Raw genomic sequence first — 21753 nt, 5'->3', positions numbered from 1 at the left:
AGAGACCCCCGGGGCAGGACGCAGCATGTGCTCGATGCTGTGTCTTTACAACAAGCAAAGAGTTGCTGAGGGCTGCCCGTTGTGGATGCGCTGGAACTGCGGTACCCGGTCCATGCGTTTGTGAGCCTGAGGCATACCCTTGTACTTTCGTTTCTGTTTCAGAGGCTGAGAAGCATTAGGTGGCAACCTTTTGCTTTTTAAAGAGAGCAGACGATCAGGCTGTATTTTCACAGTTTCACAAAACCATCAGCCTTTTTGCTGTTCATATCCTTGTACTAAGAGATATACAGCGCATTGGATTAAGTAGCAATTCCAGATTTTGGTTAATCATTCTTGTTTTGATGTGTAAATTTAATCATTACTGCATGACCGTCTGAATGCTTGCATTAATATCAGCACGCAGAGGGCAGCGTTAGAATATGTACGAGCACCTTGTGGAGGATAGGGCTGATTCTTCCAGCAGCAGTGCTGGTGTATACCTGTTAAAAATGATTGTGAAACTCTGGCACTAACTGGAAATGTTTTACGGGGCAGGGGAGGGAAGCAAAGTGGACTGCTTCTCATACATTAAAAATACTTACAGCCACCATTAGGATGTAATCATTGCATCTCTGTTATGTTCAGACTGTGCAAGTGACAGCAGAGCCAGGAAGAGGAGCCAGAGCACATCTTCTCCAGTAGTAACTAAGCATGGACAGGTATTAAATCAGGCAAGAGTCATGTAGCTACTCTGGCCTAATGCAGAGAGCTGTGGGAGCAAAAAGATCTGGATTCGTCTCCCGATTTTGTCATTTGTCTGTGGGACTTGTCCTTTCTACATCTCAGTCTCTCCACGTTTCCCTGCCTCTATGGAAAACAGGATATTTATTGTCTTCCTAAAGTGCTTCTTTGGTCTTCTGATGAAAAACAGCTACTTTGGTTATTATTTACAAGCCTATGTAAGAGCTCAATAACCTTGTAAAAGAAAAGATTTATTTTAAAAATAGTAATAAATACTGCCAAGTGTCATTACATGGTAGCTAAGATTTTCTTGACGCCACAGTCTTCCCTGCGTTCCTCAAAATCAAAAAGAGAATAGAGAGCTCTCTGTTAAATCTTTCTGTAGCTGATAATAGCTGCAGGGAATCAACTGCATGTTCTCCAGACCCATCTGAATTGCAAATGGCAGGTAGCAGCTATGAATTAAGAGGCAGCAGCTTCACAGGCTCTGGTGATGCGATATGGTCCGTGGATTAGTTTGAGAGTTATGCAAGGAAGTGATTAGGATTTCAGATTTGGGACATGGCCCCTTTGCCTGTATGCAATCAAGAAAAAAGTGTCTGTGTTTCTGGATGTTGCAGCATGTCTCGTTTCCATGTTAATTCCGTAGGCTGTCAGCAGCAATATAGATTACCGGTAGTGTGGTGAAATATGACTGATCTGTGGGTTTGTTGTAGTAGAGTAGATGAAAGTATAGTATTAAAAATTTTTGAGTAGGTGTTTACTGTAAAAGAAGATGACAAGTTGTAAAAATAAGCAAGTGTGGAATTGTTCTCACAGTGAAAGTGCTAGTTTTGTGGTAGCTGAGGGCGATTGCCTTTCCGGTGCAGTTTGCTAAAGGTCTAGCTCTGCCTCATACCCTCACTGGTATTTCTAGACTCATACTTAGAGTCTGGCTGTGTGTGCGCTGAGTGTTTTAATGGTGAACAGCGAATCAAAGTAAAGCAAAGATTCCTTATATCTCCAAGCTTCCCATGGCATCAAGGGAAGTCAGTATTGTTTCCTTCCTGCATTTCCTAGTCCTTGTTCTCACAGACATGCATTTATGAGAGAAATGCACTTGTGTTTGTGTCTTTTATTTATTCTTTCTTGTTTTCTCTTTTACTGTAATCCTCTTAGTGAGCCAGGACAAAACTTTGTTCAGTTGTTCAATCTGGAGAAGAGATTAAGTGTAATAAAATGAGTTGTAAATCTTTCTGTTTATATAGAAAAGCCCTGATGCTCATTTCTTCTCACAGATGCTGAAGTCAATACCAGAAAGAAGACATTCACTGAGGTCCAAACAGAAAGACTGGAACAAGCAGAACGGACTGTTTTAATTAAGTGCCCATCAAAACTTAATGAAAAAAAATTATTGAAGTATTTGTCCAGTCATGGAAACATCAAGAGTCATTTCTTTTTTGAAAATCATGTAAGTAATTAACAATGTAACCTAAAATCTACATTTAGACAATAAGAAATACCAGCATTTAATCAAGGCCTCATGCGTGCAAGTTAAGCACATTACATATAATCAGTATATTAAGTTAGTTTTTATCGTCGATAATGTTTAGAAGTTACTGAGCAACAGGTTTTTATTCATAGATCAGCTAAGCAACACCTCTAAGGCAGCAACTTGTTTTGCACTAGAATCTTTGAAACTTTTACATAGCACTGTTCATTGTTCTAACAGTAGAACTAACTCTTTATATGTTTCTTGAGCATTATAATTGTGAAGATAAATAGATTTTAGAACCCTTATGTTTAGTGCTTACTGTCAGGAATAGCCTATTCTAAATACTTTCAGTCTCCTGAGAAAAAATGCCTAGAAAGTATTGAAGTACAGAACCTCATGTTCGTCTTCAGGGCTGTCGTATTATACTGTGTCAATACTTGCAGTAGCATCTGCATAATATCTGTACAATCAGTTCAAGGCTTGTATGCATTGTTCTAACTCTGTATATTTCCATTCTTAATGTTTTAGGGTATCCATGCTTTAATAGAATTTTCGGAGAAGAGCAGTATAGCCTCATTGCAAGATGTTATTGGAATACCAAGTACTGCAGAGTATCATGTTGTCCCATTTAAATCTAGACTTTTTACTTTCACACTGAAAAACCCAGTGAGTCAAGCTGCTGAAGAGACCCAAGTTCACCTCTCTCCTCAGTCTCACATTCCAGTGAAAGAGCTTATTCCAAAGCTTTGTCATGCAGACAGTGTAAGTAGAGGTTTCTAGATCTCTCTTTCCATTAAAAATGAGCCATTTCAGATTTGCAAGTCATCACGTGCAACTTGTAAAACAATTTATTCCTATTAAAAAAGGTTAGAACTGCATGCAAATGATTCTCCTACATTGAAACAAATAGATTACATTAGTCATTTTAATTGTCAGAATAATTTTTCTGCATGCAATAAACCTATTTGAAATTAAAAAAAATCTAATTGATGTCATATTAAGTAGATAAAAATATATGGTAATAGATAGAAAATGGGCCATTGTATTTTTACAGTGTTTGTTTTCTTAACTAGATAAGCAGTCAGATGTACATTCTACTGAATGAGTATCAGCTTACAGAAGAAAATATCAAGCTCCGATTTCTGGCCTGTTCTCTGGTTCAGGATTTCGCACGGGCATATTTTCCAGACAGCACGGTAAAGCCGTTTGGCTCTTCAGTCAACACCTTTGGCAAACTGGGATGTGATGTGGACATGTTTCTGGACTTCCATGATACACAAAAACACACTACAAAAATGGTAAGATTATGCAGTGCATCTTCAGTCTGGATTTCTTCGGCAGAGCAGCTCATCTGCTGTTTCACACACAGGAATCAGTTTACATGTACTTAGGTTTTACATGAGTAGGTTTTATTTGAGTTCATGCTATAGACCGTGAACAAGTTTATGGGAATGTTTGGATCTGAAGACTTTCAAAAGCTGTGTGTGACATGAAAGAGATCTTCCTTGCAGTAGGAAGAAAAATGATTTGGTGTTTATGTAGACTTTGTACTGTTAGGGTGAATTTCACTGTAAAAAAACTGCTCATCATCCAAAATTGATTCAGCAGTGTCAGACCTTTCCATCCTACTGTTGTGTTTTGTTCTCTGGAGCTGCTGGGCTTCATCCATATCGTTTTAAAGCATGACTTTAAGATTTAGGGTTCTCCGTGTTCTAAAGCATAATAATTCTATGTGTGTGTGTGCATGTGAATTTTGGAAGAGTTGTCAGGTTCTGTTTTCTTAAAGAGTTGACTTCATGCTATAGAAGAGTTACTGAATTACATACTGGGGTGCATATACAGACACACACATCTAAGAGTGTGTCAAGGTGTGAAAGTTTAAGGCCTGCAAATAGTATTGCTGACTAGTTGCAGGTGTCACACATGTTCATATTTGTGTTGCCTGTCCAGAGAAAACTATCGTGTTAACAGCATGTGATTTTCATTGCAAAGGGAGTGAGTTGATTTATTCCTGAAAGGAACCTGAGGATAAGCTGGTAGATGTGAACTGTAGATGTTTTGGGGACTAGGACCCAGGAGCAAAATAGGGGCTGAGCCAGATCATCAATGCAGATACTTTCAGTTGGCAGGTTTTCCGTAAGATACTTCATAATCGTGATCAAAGGACTGGAGCACCTTTTCTATGAGGACAGGCTGAGAGAGTTGAGGTTGTTCAGCCTGGAGAAGGGAAGACTTGGGGGAGACCTTATAGTGGCCTTCCAGTACCTGAAGGGGGCTACAGGAAAGCTGGTGAGGGACTGTTCACAAGGGTGTGTAGCAGCAGGATGAGGGGCAGTGGTTTTAAACTAGAGGAGGGTAGATTTAGATTAGATGTTAGGAAGAAGTTCTCTACTATGAGAGTGGTGAAACACTGGTGAAACACAGGTTGCCCAGAGAGGTGATGGAGTCTCTGTCCTTGGACACATTCAAGGTGAGGCTTGATGGGCCTCAGAGCAACCTGATCTAGTTAAAGATGTCCCTGCTCACTGCACGGGAGTTGGACTAGATGACCTTTAAAGGTCTCTTCCAGCTCAACATATTTTATCATGATTCTGTGATAATTATTTGAATGCCTCATTGGTAATTCAACAGTAAGCACCAAGGGAAGTGGTCATTACTAAGCAAGTCTAGTGGCTAGAGATTGAAATACACTCACTTGAATTTGCTGACTGAAGTACAGAATTTGCATGAGTACGTCGAGAAGCTGGAGGGTTACAAGACTGCCAGTAAGCAATAGTCAGTCAACAGTATTGCATTTTTCGACACACATATTAAATTTCATCTTAATCGTGTCTTTACCCATTTTATGATTTAGAAATTTGCAGTGTGTAACCAAGTTCATGGGCTTAGTGTTGGTATTTGGGCAGCTTCAAATTGCAATGGTTATTTAGAGTAGCTTGAGTCACAGTCCTTGTGCTTGTAGGCATAAAGAATGGGAAAGGACTAGACAAGGCATTTTTGGAAGGATCTTACCTCTTCCTGGTGTTTTTTAACTGTGGACAGTGTAAATATCTTCTGGAATTCGAGAAAAAATAGGAAAGAGAGGAATATGAGAATCAGGATAGGAAGAAGGGAGAGTTGGATCAGAAATGTCCTGTGGAGAAGTTGGAATTCCTCATGGACTCTGAATGAGTAATTAAGTAAGTGAATCTGGCATTCTGAAAACTTTTCGTTTTTATTTGTACGGTGACAGATAGTTTGGGAAAAAATAGTTGTTTTTCTTAAAAAATAGTATTACAGGGGGTTCAAGCTTTTGAATATTGAAAATTCACTCCACTTTTTCTGTACAAATTGTGTATTGCTATGTACGTTGCTTTTAAAGCAATATCCCTTCTAACATACATAGTTTCTAGTATTATTGCAGTGATCAAACACAATGAACGTAAATACGTTGGCTGAGGAGTAGGATCGTGTGTGTGAAGTGTTAAAATCTAGGAACCCTTTACATTTAAACAGTAAAATTGCTGCTTAAATTTTGACAGACAAACCCTTCAAGTATAAAATGTCTGTTTTCAGAGCATGTTTCCTAACTAGCTCGTTTTTTTAGTACTTTTACTCTGTAGAAATAGAAGTTCTATTGTGAACTTTAGAGTTATTTGATGATGGACGAGGTTACTAGCAGTTGTGTTTATTTATGGACAGGTGGCAGACTTAATACTGTGGGGATGCTGCTGCAAAAGCCCACAGGGATGCTATCGGAGCGTACGTGTTGAGGTTACATGATAGGTTAATAGGTTGCATGACACACATGGCCTCACCGCACCATGCAGACTATTTTGTCTTGCTTACAATCATAGTCTTTATGTGCTAAAGATGATGATCTTGTTGGTTTTGTTGAACTTTTTGAGCGTTAAAACACAGACAGATCTGCTGCAATGATGTGATGGTATGTACAAAAATAAGGTGCGTTAGAGCATTGTCCTGTAAAGAAGTGTAAAAATGTAAGTGAAGCTCTCATGTCTTGATTCAAGCATAGTCAAAATGGGAGACTAAGGTGTCAGCACGGAGAGCTTTGTGCTTTGTAGGTGTGGTGAGTTAACCCTGGCTGGCCTCCAGGTGCCAGAGTGAAGGAGAAAACAAAATGAAAAAGCTTGTGGGTCGAGATAAACTCAAGGAGATCACTTACCAATTACCATCAAGGGCAAAACAGACTCAACTTGGGGAAGATTAATTTATTGCCAGAGTAGAATAGTGAGAATTTAATAACAAACAAACAAACCCACCGCAAACCAAAATCAAAGTCATGTTCTCACCCCCTTCTTCCTCCTTTCAACTTCACTCCCAATGCTTCTGTCTCCTCCCCACAAGAGACACAGGAGGATGGGGAATGGGCATTGTGGTCAGTTCGTAATGCTTTGTCTCTACTGCTCCTTACTCCTCATGCTGTTCCCCTGCTCCAGTGTGGTGTCCCTCTCACGGGCTGCAGCTCTTTAGGAACTGCTCCAGCAGAGTTCCTTCCTGCAAGGGACAGTCCTTCAGGAACGGACTGCTCCAGTGTGGGTTCCTCACGTACCCAGGTCCTGACAGAAAACCTGCTCCTCTCCATGGCCTGCAGCTCCTGCCAGGAGCTCCTATGTGTGCTCTCCACAGGTTGCAGTTTCCTTCAGGGCACAGACGCCTTCATGGGCTGCGGGGTGGAGATCTGCTTTACTGTGGTCCTCCATGGGCTACAGAAGGACATCCTACATCACCATGGTCTTCTAGGGAATCTCTGTGCTGGTGCCTGGACCACCTCCACGCCTTCTTTACTGACCTTGATGTCTCACACTTTTCTCGTTCTCCAAGATGCTGCATTATTTTTTTTACCCTTCTTAAGTGTGTTATCATAGAGGTGCCTCCAGTGTCACCAATAGGCTGCTTGTTGGCCAGTGGCTGGTCTGTCTGGGAGCTGGCTGGAACTGTCCCTGTCCAACATGAAGAGCAGCATCTGGTGTCTTGTCACAGAAGCCACCCCTGCAGCTCCCCCACTACCAAAACCTTGTCCCATAAACCCAAGAGAGTAGGAAAACAAGATCTTGGGTGTATCTCCTCTGATAGGCAACAGATAATAATACTTCAGAGGAAGGCAGAAGTCTCATGTTTGGCAGTGTTACTTATAGAGATAGTGATATTCTCCCTGGCAGGTCGTGTTGCTAGTATGCCTGAGTTGACTGTTAGACCTAAGTGAAGACAAGGAGAAGCAGCTTTATTTATAAGGTGATGCAGCAGCAGTGGAAAGGGTGTCTTCTGATTTCTGCATTATTGCAGCCATTCAGGAGGTACCAGTAATGAAGGAGGCTCAGGCATTGCAGCACCTATGTACATTCAGTAACATTTTTTTGAGTCTTAGGGCAAACTGATCATAGAATCATTAAGGTTGGAAAAGGCCTCTAAGATCATCTAGTCCAACCGTCAACCCAAGACTACCATGACCATTAAACTATGTCCTGAAGTGCCACATGTATATGTTTTTTGAACAGCTACAGGGATGGCGATTACTAACTGGATTTAAAAAGCAGCAAAAGTGGAAACATTTTTTTTGCCAAGAGTGGGTTATCAGTACAGTGTTTGACCACAGATACAATGTTTTTTAACATGCAGGTCATTTGAGAAATTAATGAATTACTTAAAACAGAGTTCTGTGATATTTTTAGAGTACGTTTTTTAATGAACAAGACGTTTTCCTTTACACCCACTTGATTCACCAATAATGTATTGTTCTTTGAGGATTTGAAATGGAATTACTGGTGGTTTGGCCGTGTGTTGCTCCTCATTTATTTAATTGTATGCTCCTCTCTTCAGTTACAGCATATATGCTGTCTTGGGAATTCCAGAATTACTTGGTTTAGGCAACAGAAAGATGCAGTAGTATTAATATTCTTATCTGAAGAAGTAACTTTACAGTAAGTTGATCACTATTAACCTGCAAAAATTGAATCACTGAAAAAGAGTATAAAAGTGAAAGCAATAGGGGTTTTTTTTCAAGCTCTTTGGGCTGCTTTAAGTAAGTCCTGTCTTTCAGTCTGTAACTGGACAAACTCCACTGCAAATTGTTGTAGTCTTTTAGAAATATTCTTGAATGTCTCTTTCATTTCAAAGCTAACAGTTTATTTTTAAAATTCTGTGTTAGAAGAAAGGTCCCTTTGAAATGGAGTATCAGATGAAAAGATTACCATCTGAAAGACTAGCAACTCAGAAAATTCTTTCTGTGATTGGTGATTGCCTTGATAATTTTGGTCCTGGATGTGTGAGCGTGCAGAAGATACTTAATGCTCGCTGCCCACTGGTGAAATTTTCCCATCAGCCAACGGGATTCCAGTGTGATCTTTCAGTGAGCAACAGGTGAGACTTGGTTTTTAAAAGTTTGGAAAGAATACTAATGTACTTATGTTCTGAAAACCTGTATTGAAAACTGTTTACTCCTGTGTTCTTAACAAATGTGAATGTTGGCTTAGGTTTTAATGTACTTAAGATATCTTTCTCTAGCATAGGAAATACTTGCTAGCTGTAACTGAAGACTTGAAAACCGCTCTATACAGTAGGTTTATAAGGAATTGAAAGAAGACAGTGTTCGTTAATCAGTACTTGCCTTTGTGTATATGGGTGTATGTGCAGCCTTCTTTTGATTGATTTCAGATCAAGAAGCTCCATTCTGTTAATTTTCAGTGGTAAGGCTGCTAGTTATTTTGATGCCTTTTTTTTTTACTTAAGGGTCTGCATACACATATTAGCTAAATTAACTCCACTGCACCAGCAAACAGCCTAGAGTTAGTTCTTGTCCTTTAGGACCTTTCATAGCAGTGCCCAATAGAGGGAGCAGCCTTCTTAGAAATGCATCTCTTTCCATCTATTTTTCCTCTTCCAGCTTGCTCTCATTTAGTTGACAGTAAAGCATAGTTTTGCTGTCATTTCATTAAGATACACCCACCTAAATCCAATATACTGCCATAGCCCTGGCATAAAGGTGCATAATGGAAAGTGAGTTACTAACTGTTGTTAGGGAATGGTAAATTTTGAGTGATTATGGTTCAGAATACTTTTGACAGGACTTTCAGTGCAGATTTTGTGAGTTGTGTCCATCAGATACAATCGGATCCTAGGCTGAATTTTTCTGGATTACTCAAAGCTGTGTTTCAGAACACACAGGAGTTGTTAAGGCAGTACTGAGCGAATGTCTCACAGTAAAATTACTCTTGTGTATGCAGCCACAGTGAAAGTCAGTGTGCAGCTCTGGGCAAACTTCCTTGTAATTTTCTGCTGACCGTTTGGCTGGTTGGGAGTGTGTGTAGTGTCTTGTTGTCATTTGGAGTAATAACAAACCTTGGTGGACACAAGGAAGCTTGAAATTTTACACCTCTTACAAAACTTTGACATGATAGATTTCCCCTTTTAGAATAACTCAGTACAAGATTGGGAGTAAAAACTCCTGCAACTATAGTTCAACAAGTGCTTTAGGTTAAAGCTGATCCCAAAGTTTTGCTCTCACATTGTGCTTCTATATTTCTTCTGCTTTTTCTTGCCCTCCCATTTGTACACTACATGAATGTTTGTACGACCAGATGGTGAAGCAGATCAAAAGCTGGTCCATCTGAAAACTGTTATCCTTCCAGATTAGTCATTTTTTTTTTCATCAGGACCAAACATTAGTCATTTGAAAATTACCATATTGACTTGTTTTGCAGATTTCATTATGTCTGCACTTCATGTATTTTTTCAGCACATTATTTTATCTTTAGATTAAACTTGTAAAAGAAGTTCTAGTTGTATTTTATTATATATTAGGACAGAAATATTACCCAATGTACCTTAAAGGCAGTTGTGGCTAAATTGTGGTTTTTGCCTTGATTCTGCATAGTTTCACTACTGAATACTTGATGATAGATTTTTTTGGGGGTTATATTTTTTTCTTCCACTGTGATATGGAAAAAAAAAAAGGGAAACAGTGCAAATGTGCTTTTATTATTTACCCACAACTGTATCCTTCTTACTGTGGAAAACTATCAGGTATTTAATCCTGGACAATTTGAATGCATGAAAGTTGAGTGGTTTTTTTTTAGGGATACCCTCTTCCCTTACAACTGATGCTCTAGGGCCGAAAAACAGACCCTCCATCTGGTGCTTCACAATTCTGTCATTGTTTACATCTCTTTTTCCTTTTCATTTCTTCTTCAGCATTGCTATAAGAAGTTCAGAACTCTTATATATCTATGGATGCCTCGATTCCCGTGTAAGAGCACTGGTGTTCACTGTACGATGTTGGGCCCGTGTTCACGGACTTACAAATAGTATTCCTGGTACCTGGATTACAAACTTCTCTCTGACCATGATGGTCATGTTTTTCCTGCAAAAGAGATCACCACCGATCATTCCAACACTAGACCAACTGAAAGAACTGTCAGGTAAGAACAGCTGTTCATGTGTTTGTTGAAGCGACTGACATTAGTTTTCCCTAAAGTGGTGAATAAACCCAAGCAATTTCTTTATGCTCTCGAATACTGATGCATGTTATGAGTGCCTTAAGTTTGAGGGAATGTGCAAGTTGTGAAAATAATGGCTTTTTAAAGGGAAAATAAATCTATTTTCAATACGATACTAAATCCTGGTTAGAGGGGTTAGGTTTGTTCTATGCTGCAGATAATTTAAAGTCATTTATTTGCTCAGTGCTCCCATACTGACATTTTTCTGTTTGTTTTGCTTTTTGTTTTTTAGAAGACTTGTAGGGTCTGAAATGTCTCTGTACTTGTTGAGGATTTTGTGCAGATTTGTATGTGTATTGTTTTATAGATTCCAAATGTTTAAAATAAAGGCTATATTTTTTCCTCACAGTTTCTTGAGACTGTTCAAGACAGCTGCAAATAATTCTTATATCTTTGCAAACAAGCTATTCTGACCATTTCATAAATAGCTTTCAGAATGTATTAACTTCAGTAAATCCTACGAAAAACCGAGAATGACACCCCAAGTTCTTGATTCCTCATTCATGCCTTCTTCTTATTGACATGCCTCCTTGGAAGCTTTAAGTGGGGAAAAAGGTCTGTGTTCAGTTGCTTTAAAATTAATTTAAACATTTCCATCAGAACACCTGTCTTGAAATTTGAAATTTTACAAGAATGTTCCTAATTTTCTGAGGTTTTTCAGAAAAAGTCAGTGGACACTTTGGGTCTGATTTTTTGAAACCCTCATGTAGGTATTAACCTCAGAAATTTACGCTGCTGCTTAGTGTATAATAAAGCTTTGTATGCAGAGATACCGGGTTTGTTACTTAAAAGAAGTAACTTAAAGGATACAAATATGTCATATGTCTTATTCCTGTGTGCTTCTTGAAATATGCCATTTATTCATGCTTCTTTTTCTTTTCCTTTCCATATACTTTTTTTTTTAAAAATCGTTAACCACCTAAGTTGAATCTTAATCTGAAAGTTCGCTTGTGAAGTCCAAATTTGGTTTACTTAATATGATAGCATTCATTGAATTTAGTCTTGTTTGTTATCAGAGTTTTATTAAATGTAGTGGCATTATGTTATTGGTTCAAAATATGCCCACAATTTTTGTTTCAGATGAAAAAGACAAGCACATAATTGGAGGATATGACTGCTCTTTTGTCAGTGATTTTAGCAAGATTAAACCTTCAAAAAATACAGAAACACTTGGTAGGTAAATCTTCATGAACTTATATTACTTTTTTAATTTTTATGAGCATATTGAGAATAAGCTTTTCCTTAATGTTATTGATGGCTGTTGTTTTTCTTTCCCTTAGATGTATTGTTGGGTGACTTTTTTGAATATTTTGGAAACTTTGATTTCAGAAGGAATTCCATAAATCTTAGGAAGGTAAATAAATTTTAATCTCTCATCATTAACAGTTGAATTTCTGTCTCCTGATGAACTACATAGGCTAACCAACAGTTTCTGTCATTTATAATTGTATATACAAAATACATTGAAATTGGTTGTATCCAGAAACTGAGTCCTTTCTGTGAAGGAAGTTTTCTTCTCAAACCCTAATCACTTAGGGAACCATTAAGAATGTTTATAATGTCATTACTTGGATATGTTGGAAAGCACAAAATCTCATGCTAAGCCTGTATGATTTTTCTTGACAACCCTGTAATAAAAGTGGTGATTCTAAAAAGCAGAAGCTATTTTGCTTCTGGTAGAGGAAAATTTTTTAAATGTCATGATGTGTGTCATAGCAGAAGTCTATAACAAACTCTGTACACCAAACGAATTTGCATTTAAAGTCAGTTCTCTTGGGTCAAGAGTCTGCAGCAGGGCAGGGACACTTCCTGGACTAGCAGTAGCTGGCAGGTGCCTGCTAGAGCTGCAGTGAACATCTTGAAAAGGTTCCGTAATACAAAGCAGGTCAGCTGAGTAGCACTGATGAGCCCCGAGGTGGAAGTGCATTTCAATAGGAAACTACTTAGTGGTCAGGAATTTGCATTGCACTATACTAAGTGTCCAGAAGTGGACCGTGACCTGAAAAGCTCTGTACTTAAAAGGCAGGCTGAACTGGGACCAGCTTCAGCCAAGGCAATAATCTTGGTTTGTTATACCAGCTTTTAATGAGCACTGCAAGAGGAATGGTTTTGAGCAGTTTAAGTGCTTGTAGTAGTTTATCAAAGCGGGCTGTGCAGGTTAATATGACAGTCTCATGCTGCCCCTACACAAATGGAGACCGGAGTAGGAAGTTGCAGTAAGTGAGGTCTGAGGTTTGTGCAAAAGCAAATGGCAGAACAGCCAAAAAGACAGTCTAAGCTGTAGTTGTGTGTTCTTTGCCTTGAAGAAAATCTAAGCTGAACGTGGCAGTGGAAACCACCAGTTAGAGGATTCAGACAACAGGAACCATACAGTCAGGTTGACAATAAAATTAACTTGATTAATAATGACTTTTTTTTTCCCCAAGTTGTTCTTGGTCAAAATACTTCTACTCTTAATTTATACGTAATAACTCAATGATTTGTTATTTGCTTAGCCTGTAATGCATATGTGCAACTTTGGCTTTTTCTTTACACTATCTGCAGGGAAAGGAAGTAAATAAACCTGAGTCGTCTCCTCTTTATATCTGGAATCCCTTTGAACAAGACCTTAATATCAGCAAGAATGTTAATCAGCCACAGCTGGAGAAGTTTGTAGCCATGGCCAGAGAAAGTGCTTGGATTTTACAGAAGGAAGATAGAACTCAGCAAATGATCAATAAAGAGCCTTGGGGACTGGCAGCCCTACTGATACCGTTTGGAAAAAGTAATTCCAGCAAGATGAGGAATAGGATGAAAGGAATAGGAAGTGAAACAATCAGAAGCCTCTTGGACTCTTTAAAACTAAGTAATGCAAACAGTCTACAAAAAGCAGTGGGAAAATGACTTTCAGCACAGAAGCAAAGTAGCTTATATTCTGTTCTAGGAATTGAATGTGACACACAGTCAGAAGAACGTTACTTTTAGTATTTCTATCATGGTGGAATTGAGAGTCAGATAATCTCTCTTTTCCATCATGATGCTTTTTGTACAGGTCTGCTTTCTTTCTGTACATTTGTCCTCCTTACTCTTCACTTTTCCATTTGTTTTATGAATGAAGAGCATTCAAATGCAAGTTTTACAGATACATTTTGGAAGTAGCCTTCAGTTGGGCACCCTTAAAAAAAAAAGAAGAAAAGGACTGACAGGAGCAGCATGGGAAAAAGCCTTTGGGAATTCTGTTGGCCAGCATACAAATGATAGGCTAAATAAAAGCTCAAGAGACAAGCACCTCTCACTGAAACCACAGTTGAAAAGAAAATGAATATTAGAACCATTGCTTCCATTCCAGTCATGTTCTGGAAGCCAGTAAAACCAAAGTGCGTGTATCTGTTTTTGAAGTTGTTTTCCATTCATGTAGATAGTGCCAAGACAAAATAAAGAGAATGGAATTAGATAGTAAGATTTGCTCTCCAAGGGTTGTGCAGCTGTTCTGTATTGGAAAAGTGATTTTGCTGTTGTATTTACCACCCAATCTCAAATTTCTTCAGTCAACTCTTGTTTTCTATACCCGTAGGACTGGTTCTCACCTACTCTTTCATATATACTCATGTTTGTCATTTTCCCTTCAGCTTACGTTTAAACCTGTATTTCAGGTTCAGGCAGGGGCTTTTGCATGCACTTCTTGCCTTGTCACTCACCTCAGAATTACTGCCTACGAGGCGATGCTAAAGCCTTCCTCTCACTGTTGCTTCTCGAGGGATCTATCCCTTGCAGAGATCCATAAGGAGTTGTATATCATGCTGCAGTCCTGTTCCAGTTCGTGCCCTGTTTTTCAGGTATTCAGCAGAATGGTGCTGTTCCCCTTCAGATCAGCTGAGCCAGTGAGAGTCAATGCTTCTCACTGAGTTCTCTGTCCATCTGCCACATAAGATAATGTTTTCAGAGGAAAAGAGAGGGGGGAGGGAAGGAGAGAAGTCGGAAAGGGAAATGGAGAGTAGGCAAATGTCAGAATACTCACGAATGTACCTGGAAAATCTACCTGTCCAGTTTGAGAGCCACTTGTGCATTAAAACTAAAAGGTAATGGTTATAACGCTACGTACTGTTGTCTTTATTCTTAACAGAAATGCCATAAAAGAAATTACTGTAACTCAGAAATTATCATGCAGATGCAGCATCATTGTTGATGATTACTGTTTCAATATCAGTATTTTTTGCTTCTTTACCGTTGCAGTGGTATATGATTTTGTGTAGACTTTCTTTCTAATGATGTAGTTTGAACATTTTAGAAGGGTGTTTTTTCTTTTCCCTGAGGTATTATTTGTTGGAAATACTGTGGGCAGCAATGCGTGCTTCCAAAGTAATTGTAGAAACTGGGCAAGGAAAAGCACTTTCCAGCAGCTGGCAGACTAAATGGTTAGACCTTTAATGGCAGGAAGTCACTCTTACAGATCTATTCCACATTAGTTTATCTGGAATTTGAAATAATATTCATGTGTGTTCATTTTTGATCCATACATGTTTTTCTGAATAATGACTCCGTCATTATCTTGGTCACAGGAATTCTCCTATTAACTTCTTCAGGATTTAGCCTTGAATTTCAAACTTAGTTTTCTACCTAAATCCTGGTGCTCGTGTGTGAACTGAAAGGCTGATGGGAAGTTTGTTGTTACTGGTGCTAACCCAAAGCCTTTGGTAGCAAGCTTGGCACTGATGCTGCAAGGAGTCTGTTGCTACCTTAACTACCTTAAATCTTTACAGAACCTAGAGGTACATTTTCTGCTGGTTCCCCAGCCATAGACGGAAGCATTTTGAAGATCAGGGCAGTACTTGAGTATTTGTAAGGTTTGATTTTTACAACTCAACAAAATGAGTAATACTGCAGTGCAATAAAAACCAAGTAGCTTGACAGGGGCAGAAGAGTGCAGCAGAACCGAGGCAGTGTATACCTACTTGCCTTATATTCACAGCACACATACATTCACACACACGTAGATAGGAAAGATTTTGTAAGAATTTTGACGCATAGATGCAAGACACTTGTAGTGAAATACCAATAAACTTTTTTTTTGTACAGTTGAGCCACACTGAAGCACGTGCTTCGTTTGTAAATGTGTAGAGGTGTTCAAGCTGCTTAGTATTCCTTAAAAGGCAGGGCAGAACACGGATACTGTATGTGCAGTGTCTTTATAGTATCACTTTTCTGTTTAGACTGCCTGTCCCTTTTGGGAATAGTTCTGAACCCTTGTCACGGCTGCAGGCCAGTTTCTGGAAAGAAAAGAAAGAAGCCAAAAGCAGTGTTGTAGCATGGGAAACGCACAGGTGATTGTCTCGGACGTCTGCATGTCCAGGGAGCTGGCGGGCAGCTGCTGAGCGAGGCCAAGAGGCTCAGAGGAGCAGCTGTTGATGGTATAAGCCTGACAGGCAGCTTTCAGAGGAGCCTGCTGGCTGGAGGTGGAGAGCTGTCCATAAGCTTCCCTAGATCAGGAGCTGTGTCTGGGAGAAGAGCTGTGTGACGCTGGAGGAACTGAAACAAACCTGTGGAAAGAGAACCAGACAGAGAGGAGGAGGAGGAGGGATAAGTCTTAAGGATGTGTGTTTAGCAATTAGGAGAGATTGTGTGATTATGATTTCCCGAGGGCAGCAGCCTTGTCATATTGAGGATGGTTAGAAATGGTCAGTGTGGCTCTGACAGTAAAAACAAGGGTTGGATATTTGTCAAGGGAGGACTATGGTGACCGTCTGGACTTGAGAGCTCTTTCATATGGTCCAGAAACATGTAAACAGTGTCTCGGCAGGAGTGAGACAGTAAGTTTTAGTTACTTCTTGGTCTTGGAGCTGATAGGCTACATTGTAGGGTAGGACTGTTGGAGAGGCCACATGTAAGTTTAATTCACACTTTAATCAGTGAATTAAACACATTTTTGCCCTTCTGCCCCTTCGTCTCACTGGGAATACTTTTTAGTTCACTCTCGCATTCACTGGCTCTTAAGGGGTTGGGGAAACTGAAAACATTTTAAAAGTTCTTTGCCCTGAGAAAATGCTCTTTGGGACAATAACATCAAGTTAACGTTTGTTGCCAGGGATTTTTTATTTTTTCAGTTTTTGGTTTTTTTCTGTATGTTGGATGCTTACAACAGTTGCAGGAAGGAGTTCTGCCACAACTGGCACTGCCTCATCATTCTACTGTAGTTTCCTGTGAATGTGTGGCCTTGGTCTACAGCTGGCTGCTGGGTGAGCGTTTGCGTGTGATGCTCATGGCTAAGACACAGTCACAAAACTGAGACTTCTTGGCTGATAGCAGGTGCTGTATTCCTCTGCCTCATTTTCAAAACTACAGTTCCTGCCTGTGAATCTGTCCTTTAGACATTGAATATGGAGAGACCACTGGACCTAGTCGAGCCTTCTCCTCGGGTGGGATCAGCTGTGAGATTAGATTAGGTTCCTCAGGGCTTTGTCTAGCCAGGCCTTGAAAGTCTTCAAAGAATGGAGAGTGCACAACATCTCTGGGCATCGTGTTCCAGTGCCTGACTGTCCCCATCACCCTGACGGGCTGTTCTGTAATACACTGCCACACCCTTGTCACTCTTACTGGCTTCTCTCCTGATCCTGACCCACAATCAGACCACCATCTGTCTCAAATGTTCAAGCTGCTCCTTTATGTAAAGATCCCTCCCCCAGTCTTCCCCTTCTCCCTTCCCTGTCTCTCCTGTGGAGCTTGTATCCATCCATCCATCACTGCTCCCGCCACAGGTGAGCTCTCCCACTGTATCTGTTATTCCAATAGTGCTGTAGTAACAGCACAAGAAGCTCTTGTTCCTCTTGCCTGTTCCCCAGACTGCCCACATTTGTGTCTGTTCATCCCTTTTTACTGTTCTTGAGGTCCCATAACATAGCACCATGCGGAGACACTCGCGCAGGTGTGGAAGAGGGCTTTGCTGCCCAGCAGAGCTTGTCAGCTTGGATTTGGGACATTGCTGATGCTCTGTTACTTTGGGGTCCTGAGCAGTCGGGCTCTCAGCTGCAATGTAGCTGTACCCTGTGCTCGTGCTGGGTCTGAGGCTGTTGAGAAATGGGTGCTTAAAACAGCATGTCTTCATTCTCACAGATTTATTTTGAAGTTCAATTTAGTTTATACTCTCCAGGGGGTACAGGCTACGTTTGTACTTGACATAATTTTGTACCTTTGGAAAAAGGAAAGATAGACAAATAACTTTTATTTAAATAATTTTGCCAACAAACTAGTTACAAGTACATGCCGAGTTCAATGAAAGCAGATTTAGAATTTCCAGCCTGGGCTGCTTTGGCAATGTGATGAATCAACAGTTAGGAAGTTTTTCAAAGTGAAATCAACCTGTCCACTGAAAAGCTCTCTCTCCCAAATGCTTTGTCTTGCTTATTTCAAAATTACCACCAAGGTTCTCTTCTAGTGCCAAATTCTTCTAAACATCATATGTAATTTCAGATTAGTTTATTTAAAACAAAGGTTAAGATTTATACAAGGCTAACCTGTGCCTGGAGATAAAATCTCTTCCTCCATAAATGCTTAGTTGATCCACTGCTTTTGCAATTTCACATACTTTCTTTAAATAGAGAGTTAGTTTCCATCCTTCTACAGGATGTTCCTGCTTCTTTCCCTCTTCACATTGTATTTTCATCATATTTCATCTGATCTGATCTGTAAAAATAGTATTTTACTTGGTCCATAGTACTTTGTAGAGCAATAGTGAGTACAGCTGCATTCAAGAGAGAGGTATTTTTAAAAACATGACTCACATCACAGTGCAATTTTTTTTTACTCCATACTTTCTCATGCAGATTGAATCTCTATACCACTTTTTCTGTGGCTTGTAGCAAGATTAATCAGCTGGACTTGATGGGCCTCACCTAAACTGAGCATTTATTTTTTAGAAAGTTTGTTCATTTATTTAACATAGTCTGTAGTACTAGAAAGCAGAAGATTCCTGCAAATTTTTTGCAAGATGCTTTACTCTTCAACATGATTTCTGTTTCCCCCTGTTGTTATGGGGAAAACTATGTTCAATTTGTTTCACAGAAAGACTTCAGAGACAGGTTTTTGTTCCCGTGCTGAGCTCTCTTGTGCATACAGTTTTGTAGTCAATGTAAGCAGTGCAACCCTGTACAGGAATCTTGCATGGAACAACTCCCAGAATATGTCTTCTAGGTATTATCCTCGCAGCCCAACAGGGGAGGTATAAGCTCTGTGAATTACTAAGACATAGCCTCCCATTTCTGTTGCTGACTTCATGGGATGGAACAATTCCGTGATTCTGTGTTGGTTTTTCTCACATTAAACACAGGGAAAACTGCTTTCTTGCAGAGGAAATGTACGTTTACTAGAAGATGGATTGTTAGGTTGAAAAGCAGTGCTATTTAAATTCTTTCTGAATATTTACATCTTAAATTTGGTTTTATGAAGTCCTTCTCTAGGCGTTATTGCTAGAGATTTTCAGGATGAGACAAATAACTGGAAGAATACATAAAGGCTTCCTATTTCAAGTAATTAGATAAATGGTAATTACTAATAGATTAATTATTAAAAATAATTATATAGTGGAAAGTAATACATGTAACGATCCAGCAATAACAAGGAGCACTGCTTTGTCTCTTTGAACCAATTTTCCTCCCTTAATTTTCTGTATTCCTCCCAGTGGTTCACTACTTTTATAAAAGGATGGGATTTGGGAGAGCATGCTGAATGGAAATTAGATTATCCAGTCCATGGGAGGGTGAGTATTTAGCCACTGCAGTAAATAAAAGAGAAGCATTACTGACTCCATCATGAAATGAGATTCAGAGATTTTGTGTTCTGTGGATCTTTAGGTGATTCATACTTCAAATTACCTTGGACACCTATCAAAAGAGGGTTTGCTATAATTGCCTGATATCTGAGCTTGCAAAGTGAGGTCACATTTGAAATGACCATGATCTGTTTTGTTGAGGCATTAAAGACTGTAGCTATTACAGTTCTGCACTATAAATCCATGTTTAAGAGCTTTTGCATCACAGTTGGCTTAGAAAAGTGGAATATTATAATTTTCAGTTATGCTAAAAATGCAAATGCTTACAGACAGCAAGAGCCTTTCACGCTTCTCCCACTGAGGCTGTATTATTTTAGTACCCCTTTTTAACTATAGATAGTATTTTCAATCTTTGAAATATTTTGTAGCAATTAACTTCATATTTCTTCTAGAAGATAAAGAAAGTAAAAGATCTTCTCTGTATTTGTTCAGTACCTTGCTGTTTCACTGTGCTGCTGAAGTCTTTGATGAGATAAAGGATAAATACTTTCCTTCCTCAGATGTGAGCAGAGGTTTGTTGAATACTGAAACAAGGATACATTTTGAAGGGCAATGGTTTTGAACTGTTGTTCTCTGAACCCCTCAGTGTCCGGGAAACTATGTCTAAAGAGCTCACCAAAAAAAGCAAGAAAATAAAACTCTGAGAAAGCCAACCTGATTGTCAGCCAGCTTCAGTTCACTCAACAGAGGTTTTTAACTTTGGAAATTTTCCAAACAAAACAAAGGTCAAACCAACTGCTGTTGAGTCATGGTTGGAGATGTAGCATTTCTTACATTCCAGCATCACTTTATGATTAATAATTTGTTTAAGTAAATGGTGGTCTGTGAAGAGTATGTCTCTATCGCTTACAAAGCATGGTTTCTGATGAAGAGAGCAGAAATAATATTTTGGATGTCTGACAAACTCTGAAAGATATCTCTTAATGGGGAGAGAAGAAATTTTTTGTAGCACGATACGTGAAGTTCCCAAACCTTGCCCTGGCAGAAAAACTTGCTTTTTATCCTTATAAATTATAAAGGGGAAATACAGGCGTCTCAGTTTGTCTTGATTTAATTTTATCCCACATGTATAGGGTTACAAGTATGTGGCAGTTAGGCATAAGTGATGGGATTTTATGCTCCAAATGCTGGTAAGAGGGAAGCTTCAGATCACATAGGTTAATGCAGCTTGATTCAAACACACCTAGACCAAATCTCTTACACTTTTTTAGGCCGCACCCACCATTGCAGCAGAAGACTATAAATATTAACTCCTGCCAGCTGCTCGCTCCCAGCAGGGATGCCTTCCTCTGGAGTTCATCTTTCTAATTGAGTGGGGGCCTTTCACTGCCATTGCCATCCCAGACCCAGGGACTTGGGAAGCCTGGGAAGACAACAAATGGTTTGCCAACCGCATGCCCCATTCCCGGCAAGATTTTTCCTCCTGACTCAAATAATAGCAGGACACACCACTAAAATTCTTCTCAGATACACAAAAGAGTGGGCAATGATTTTACAGCATGGCAATTTTTATTCCTCAGATTTGTGCAGTTTATGTTGTTGGGGAGTATGGACATTTTTATCTAGTACATTTATCTAGCGTCTCTATTCTGTTTTTAAAAAGAGATTGATTAATTTATTTTTTTCCCCCCAGAGTTTAATGTTAGAGCTTTGAGAGTTGTGCTTCACTTGCTCCCATGTTTGTCCTGGCAAAGAGCAAAATTTAAAGCTGAGCCTTTTTCTGCTGGGTGTTTTTCTTTCCTGCAATAAACACAAAATATGCAGTTGGTGTCATGAGAGCAGTAGGTACGTGATTCAACTGACACTTCCCAGCAGACAACTCCCCATCTTGCCAGGGCGTTGAGGAGACGCGACAATGATTTACTTCGGTGATAACACAACAGGAACACAAGTCCAATTGTTTGCTATGTAGGTCAGAATGGGGTATGTTGGCATCTTTGTTCGCAGACTTTACAAAAAAAGGGAATGGGAATGGGAAGTATGTCAGAAAAAAACCTATTCTGATACTACTAAAATTGTTCCCCTGGCAGAGGTAAGCTATAAACAGTTTGCTGTCAAATACTTGCTGTCTAGCTGCAATAGCTGGAAACTGTCTGTATAGGAGGAGGTTTAATATTTTAGATTAAGCAGCTCATTTACTCTCTACCCAAGTGCAGTGAATAAAGTCTGGGTCTGTGCAGTGGAGAAGGCCCTTAGAAATACTCGGGCATGCTGTTCCAGCATGAGTTCCTGACAGCAGTTTATGTTCATGTAAGTGTTTCATC

At 39.5% G+C, this 21753-nt stretch overlaps 1 protein-coding gene across 1 annotated transcript; it reads left to right on the top strand.

The window, feature by feature from the left end:
- Nucleotides 1-1987: 1987 nt before the first annotated feature.
- On the top strand, nucleotides 1988-13806 carry MTPAP (mitochondrial poly(A) polymerase; the record flags this gene model as incomplete). Its single annotated transcript, XM_009877706.1, has 8 exons — nucleotides 1988-2170; nucleotides 2723-2956; nucleotides 3268-3492; nucleotides 8343-8554; nucleotides 10385-10611; nucleotides 11770-11862; nucleotides 11970-12043; nucleotides 13234-13806. Coding segments are annotated over 8 exons (1587 nt in total), but the record flags the coding sequence as incomplete, so codon positions are not given.
- Between the last annotated feature and the right edge of the window lie 7947 nt (nucleotides 13807-21753).

This window comes from Apaloderma vittatum, unplaced genomic scaffold (genome assembly GCF_000703405.1).
Source record: "Apaloderma vittatum isolate BGI_N311 unplaced genomic scaffold, ASM70340v1 scaffold20201, whole genome shotgun sequence".
In the NCBI taxonomy this organism is placed as follows: domain Eukaryota; kingdom Metazoa; phylum Chordata; class Aves; order Trogoniformes; family Trogonidae; genus Apaloderma; species Apaloderma vittatum.
Note: the sequence above shows the minus strand (reverse complement) of the source record. Positions and strands in the feature narration are given on the sequence as shown.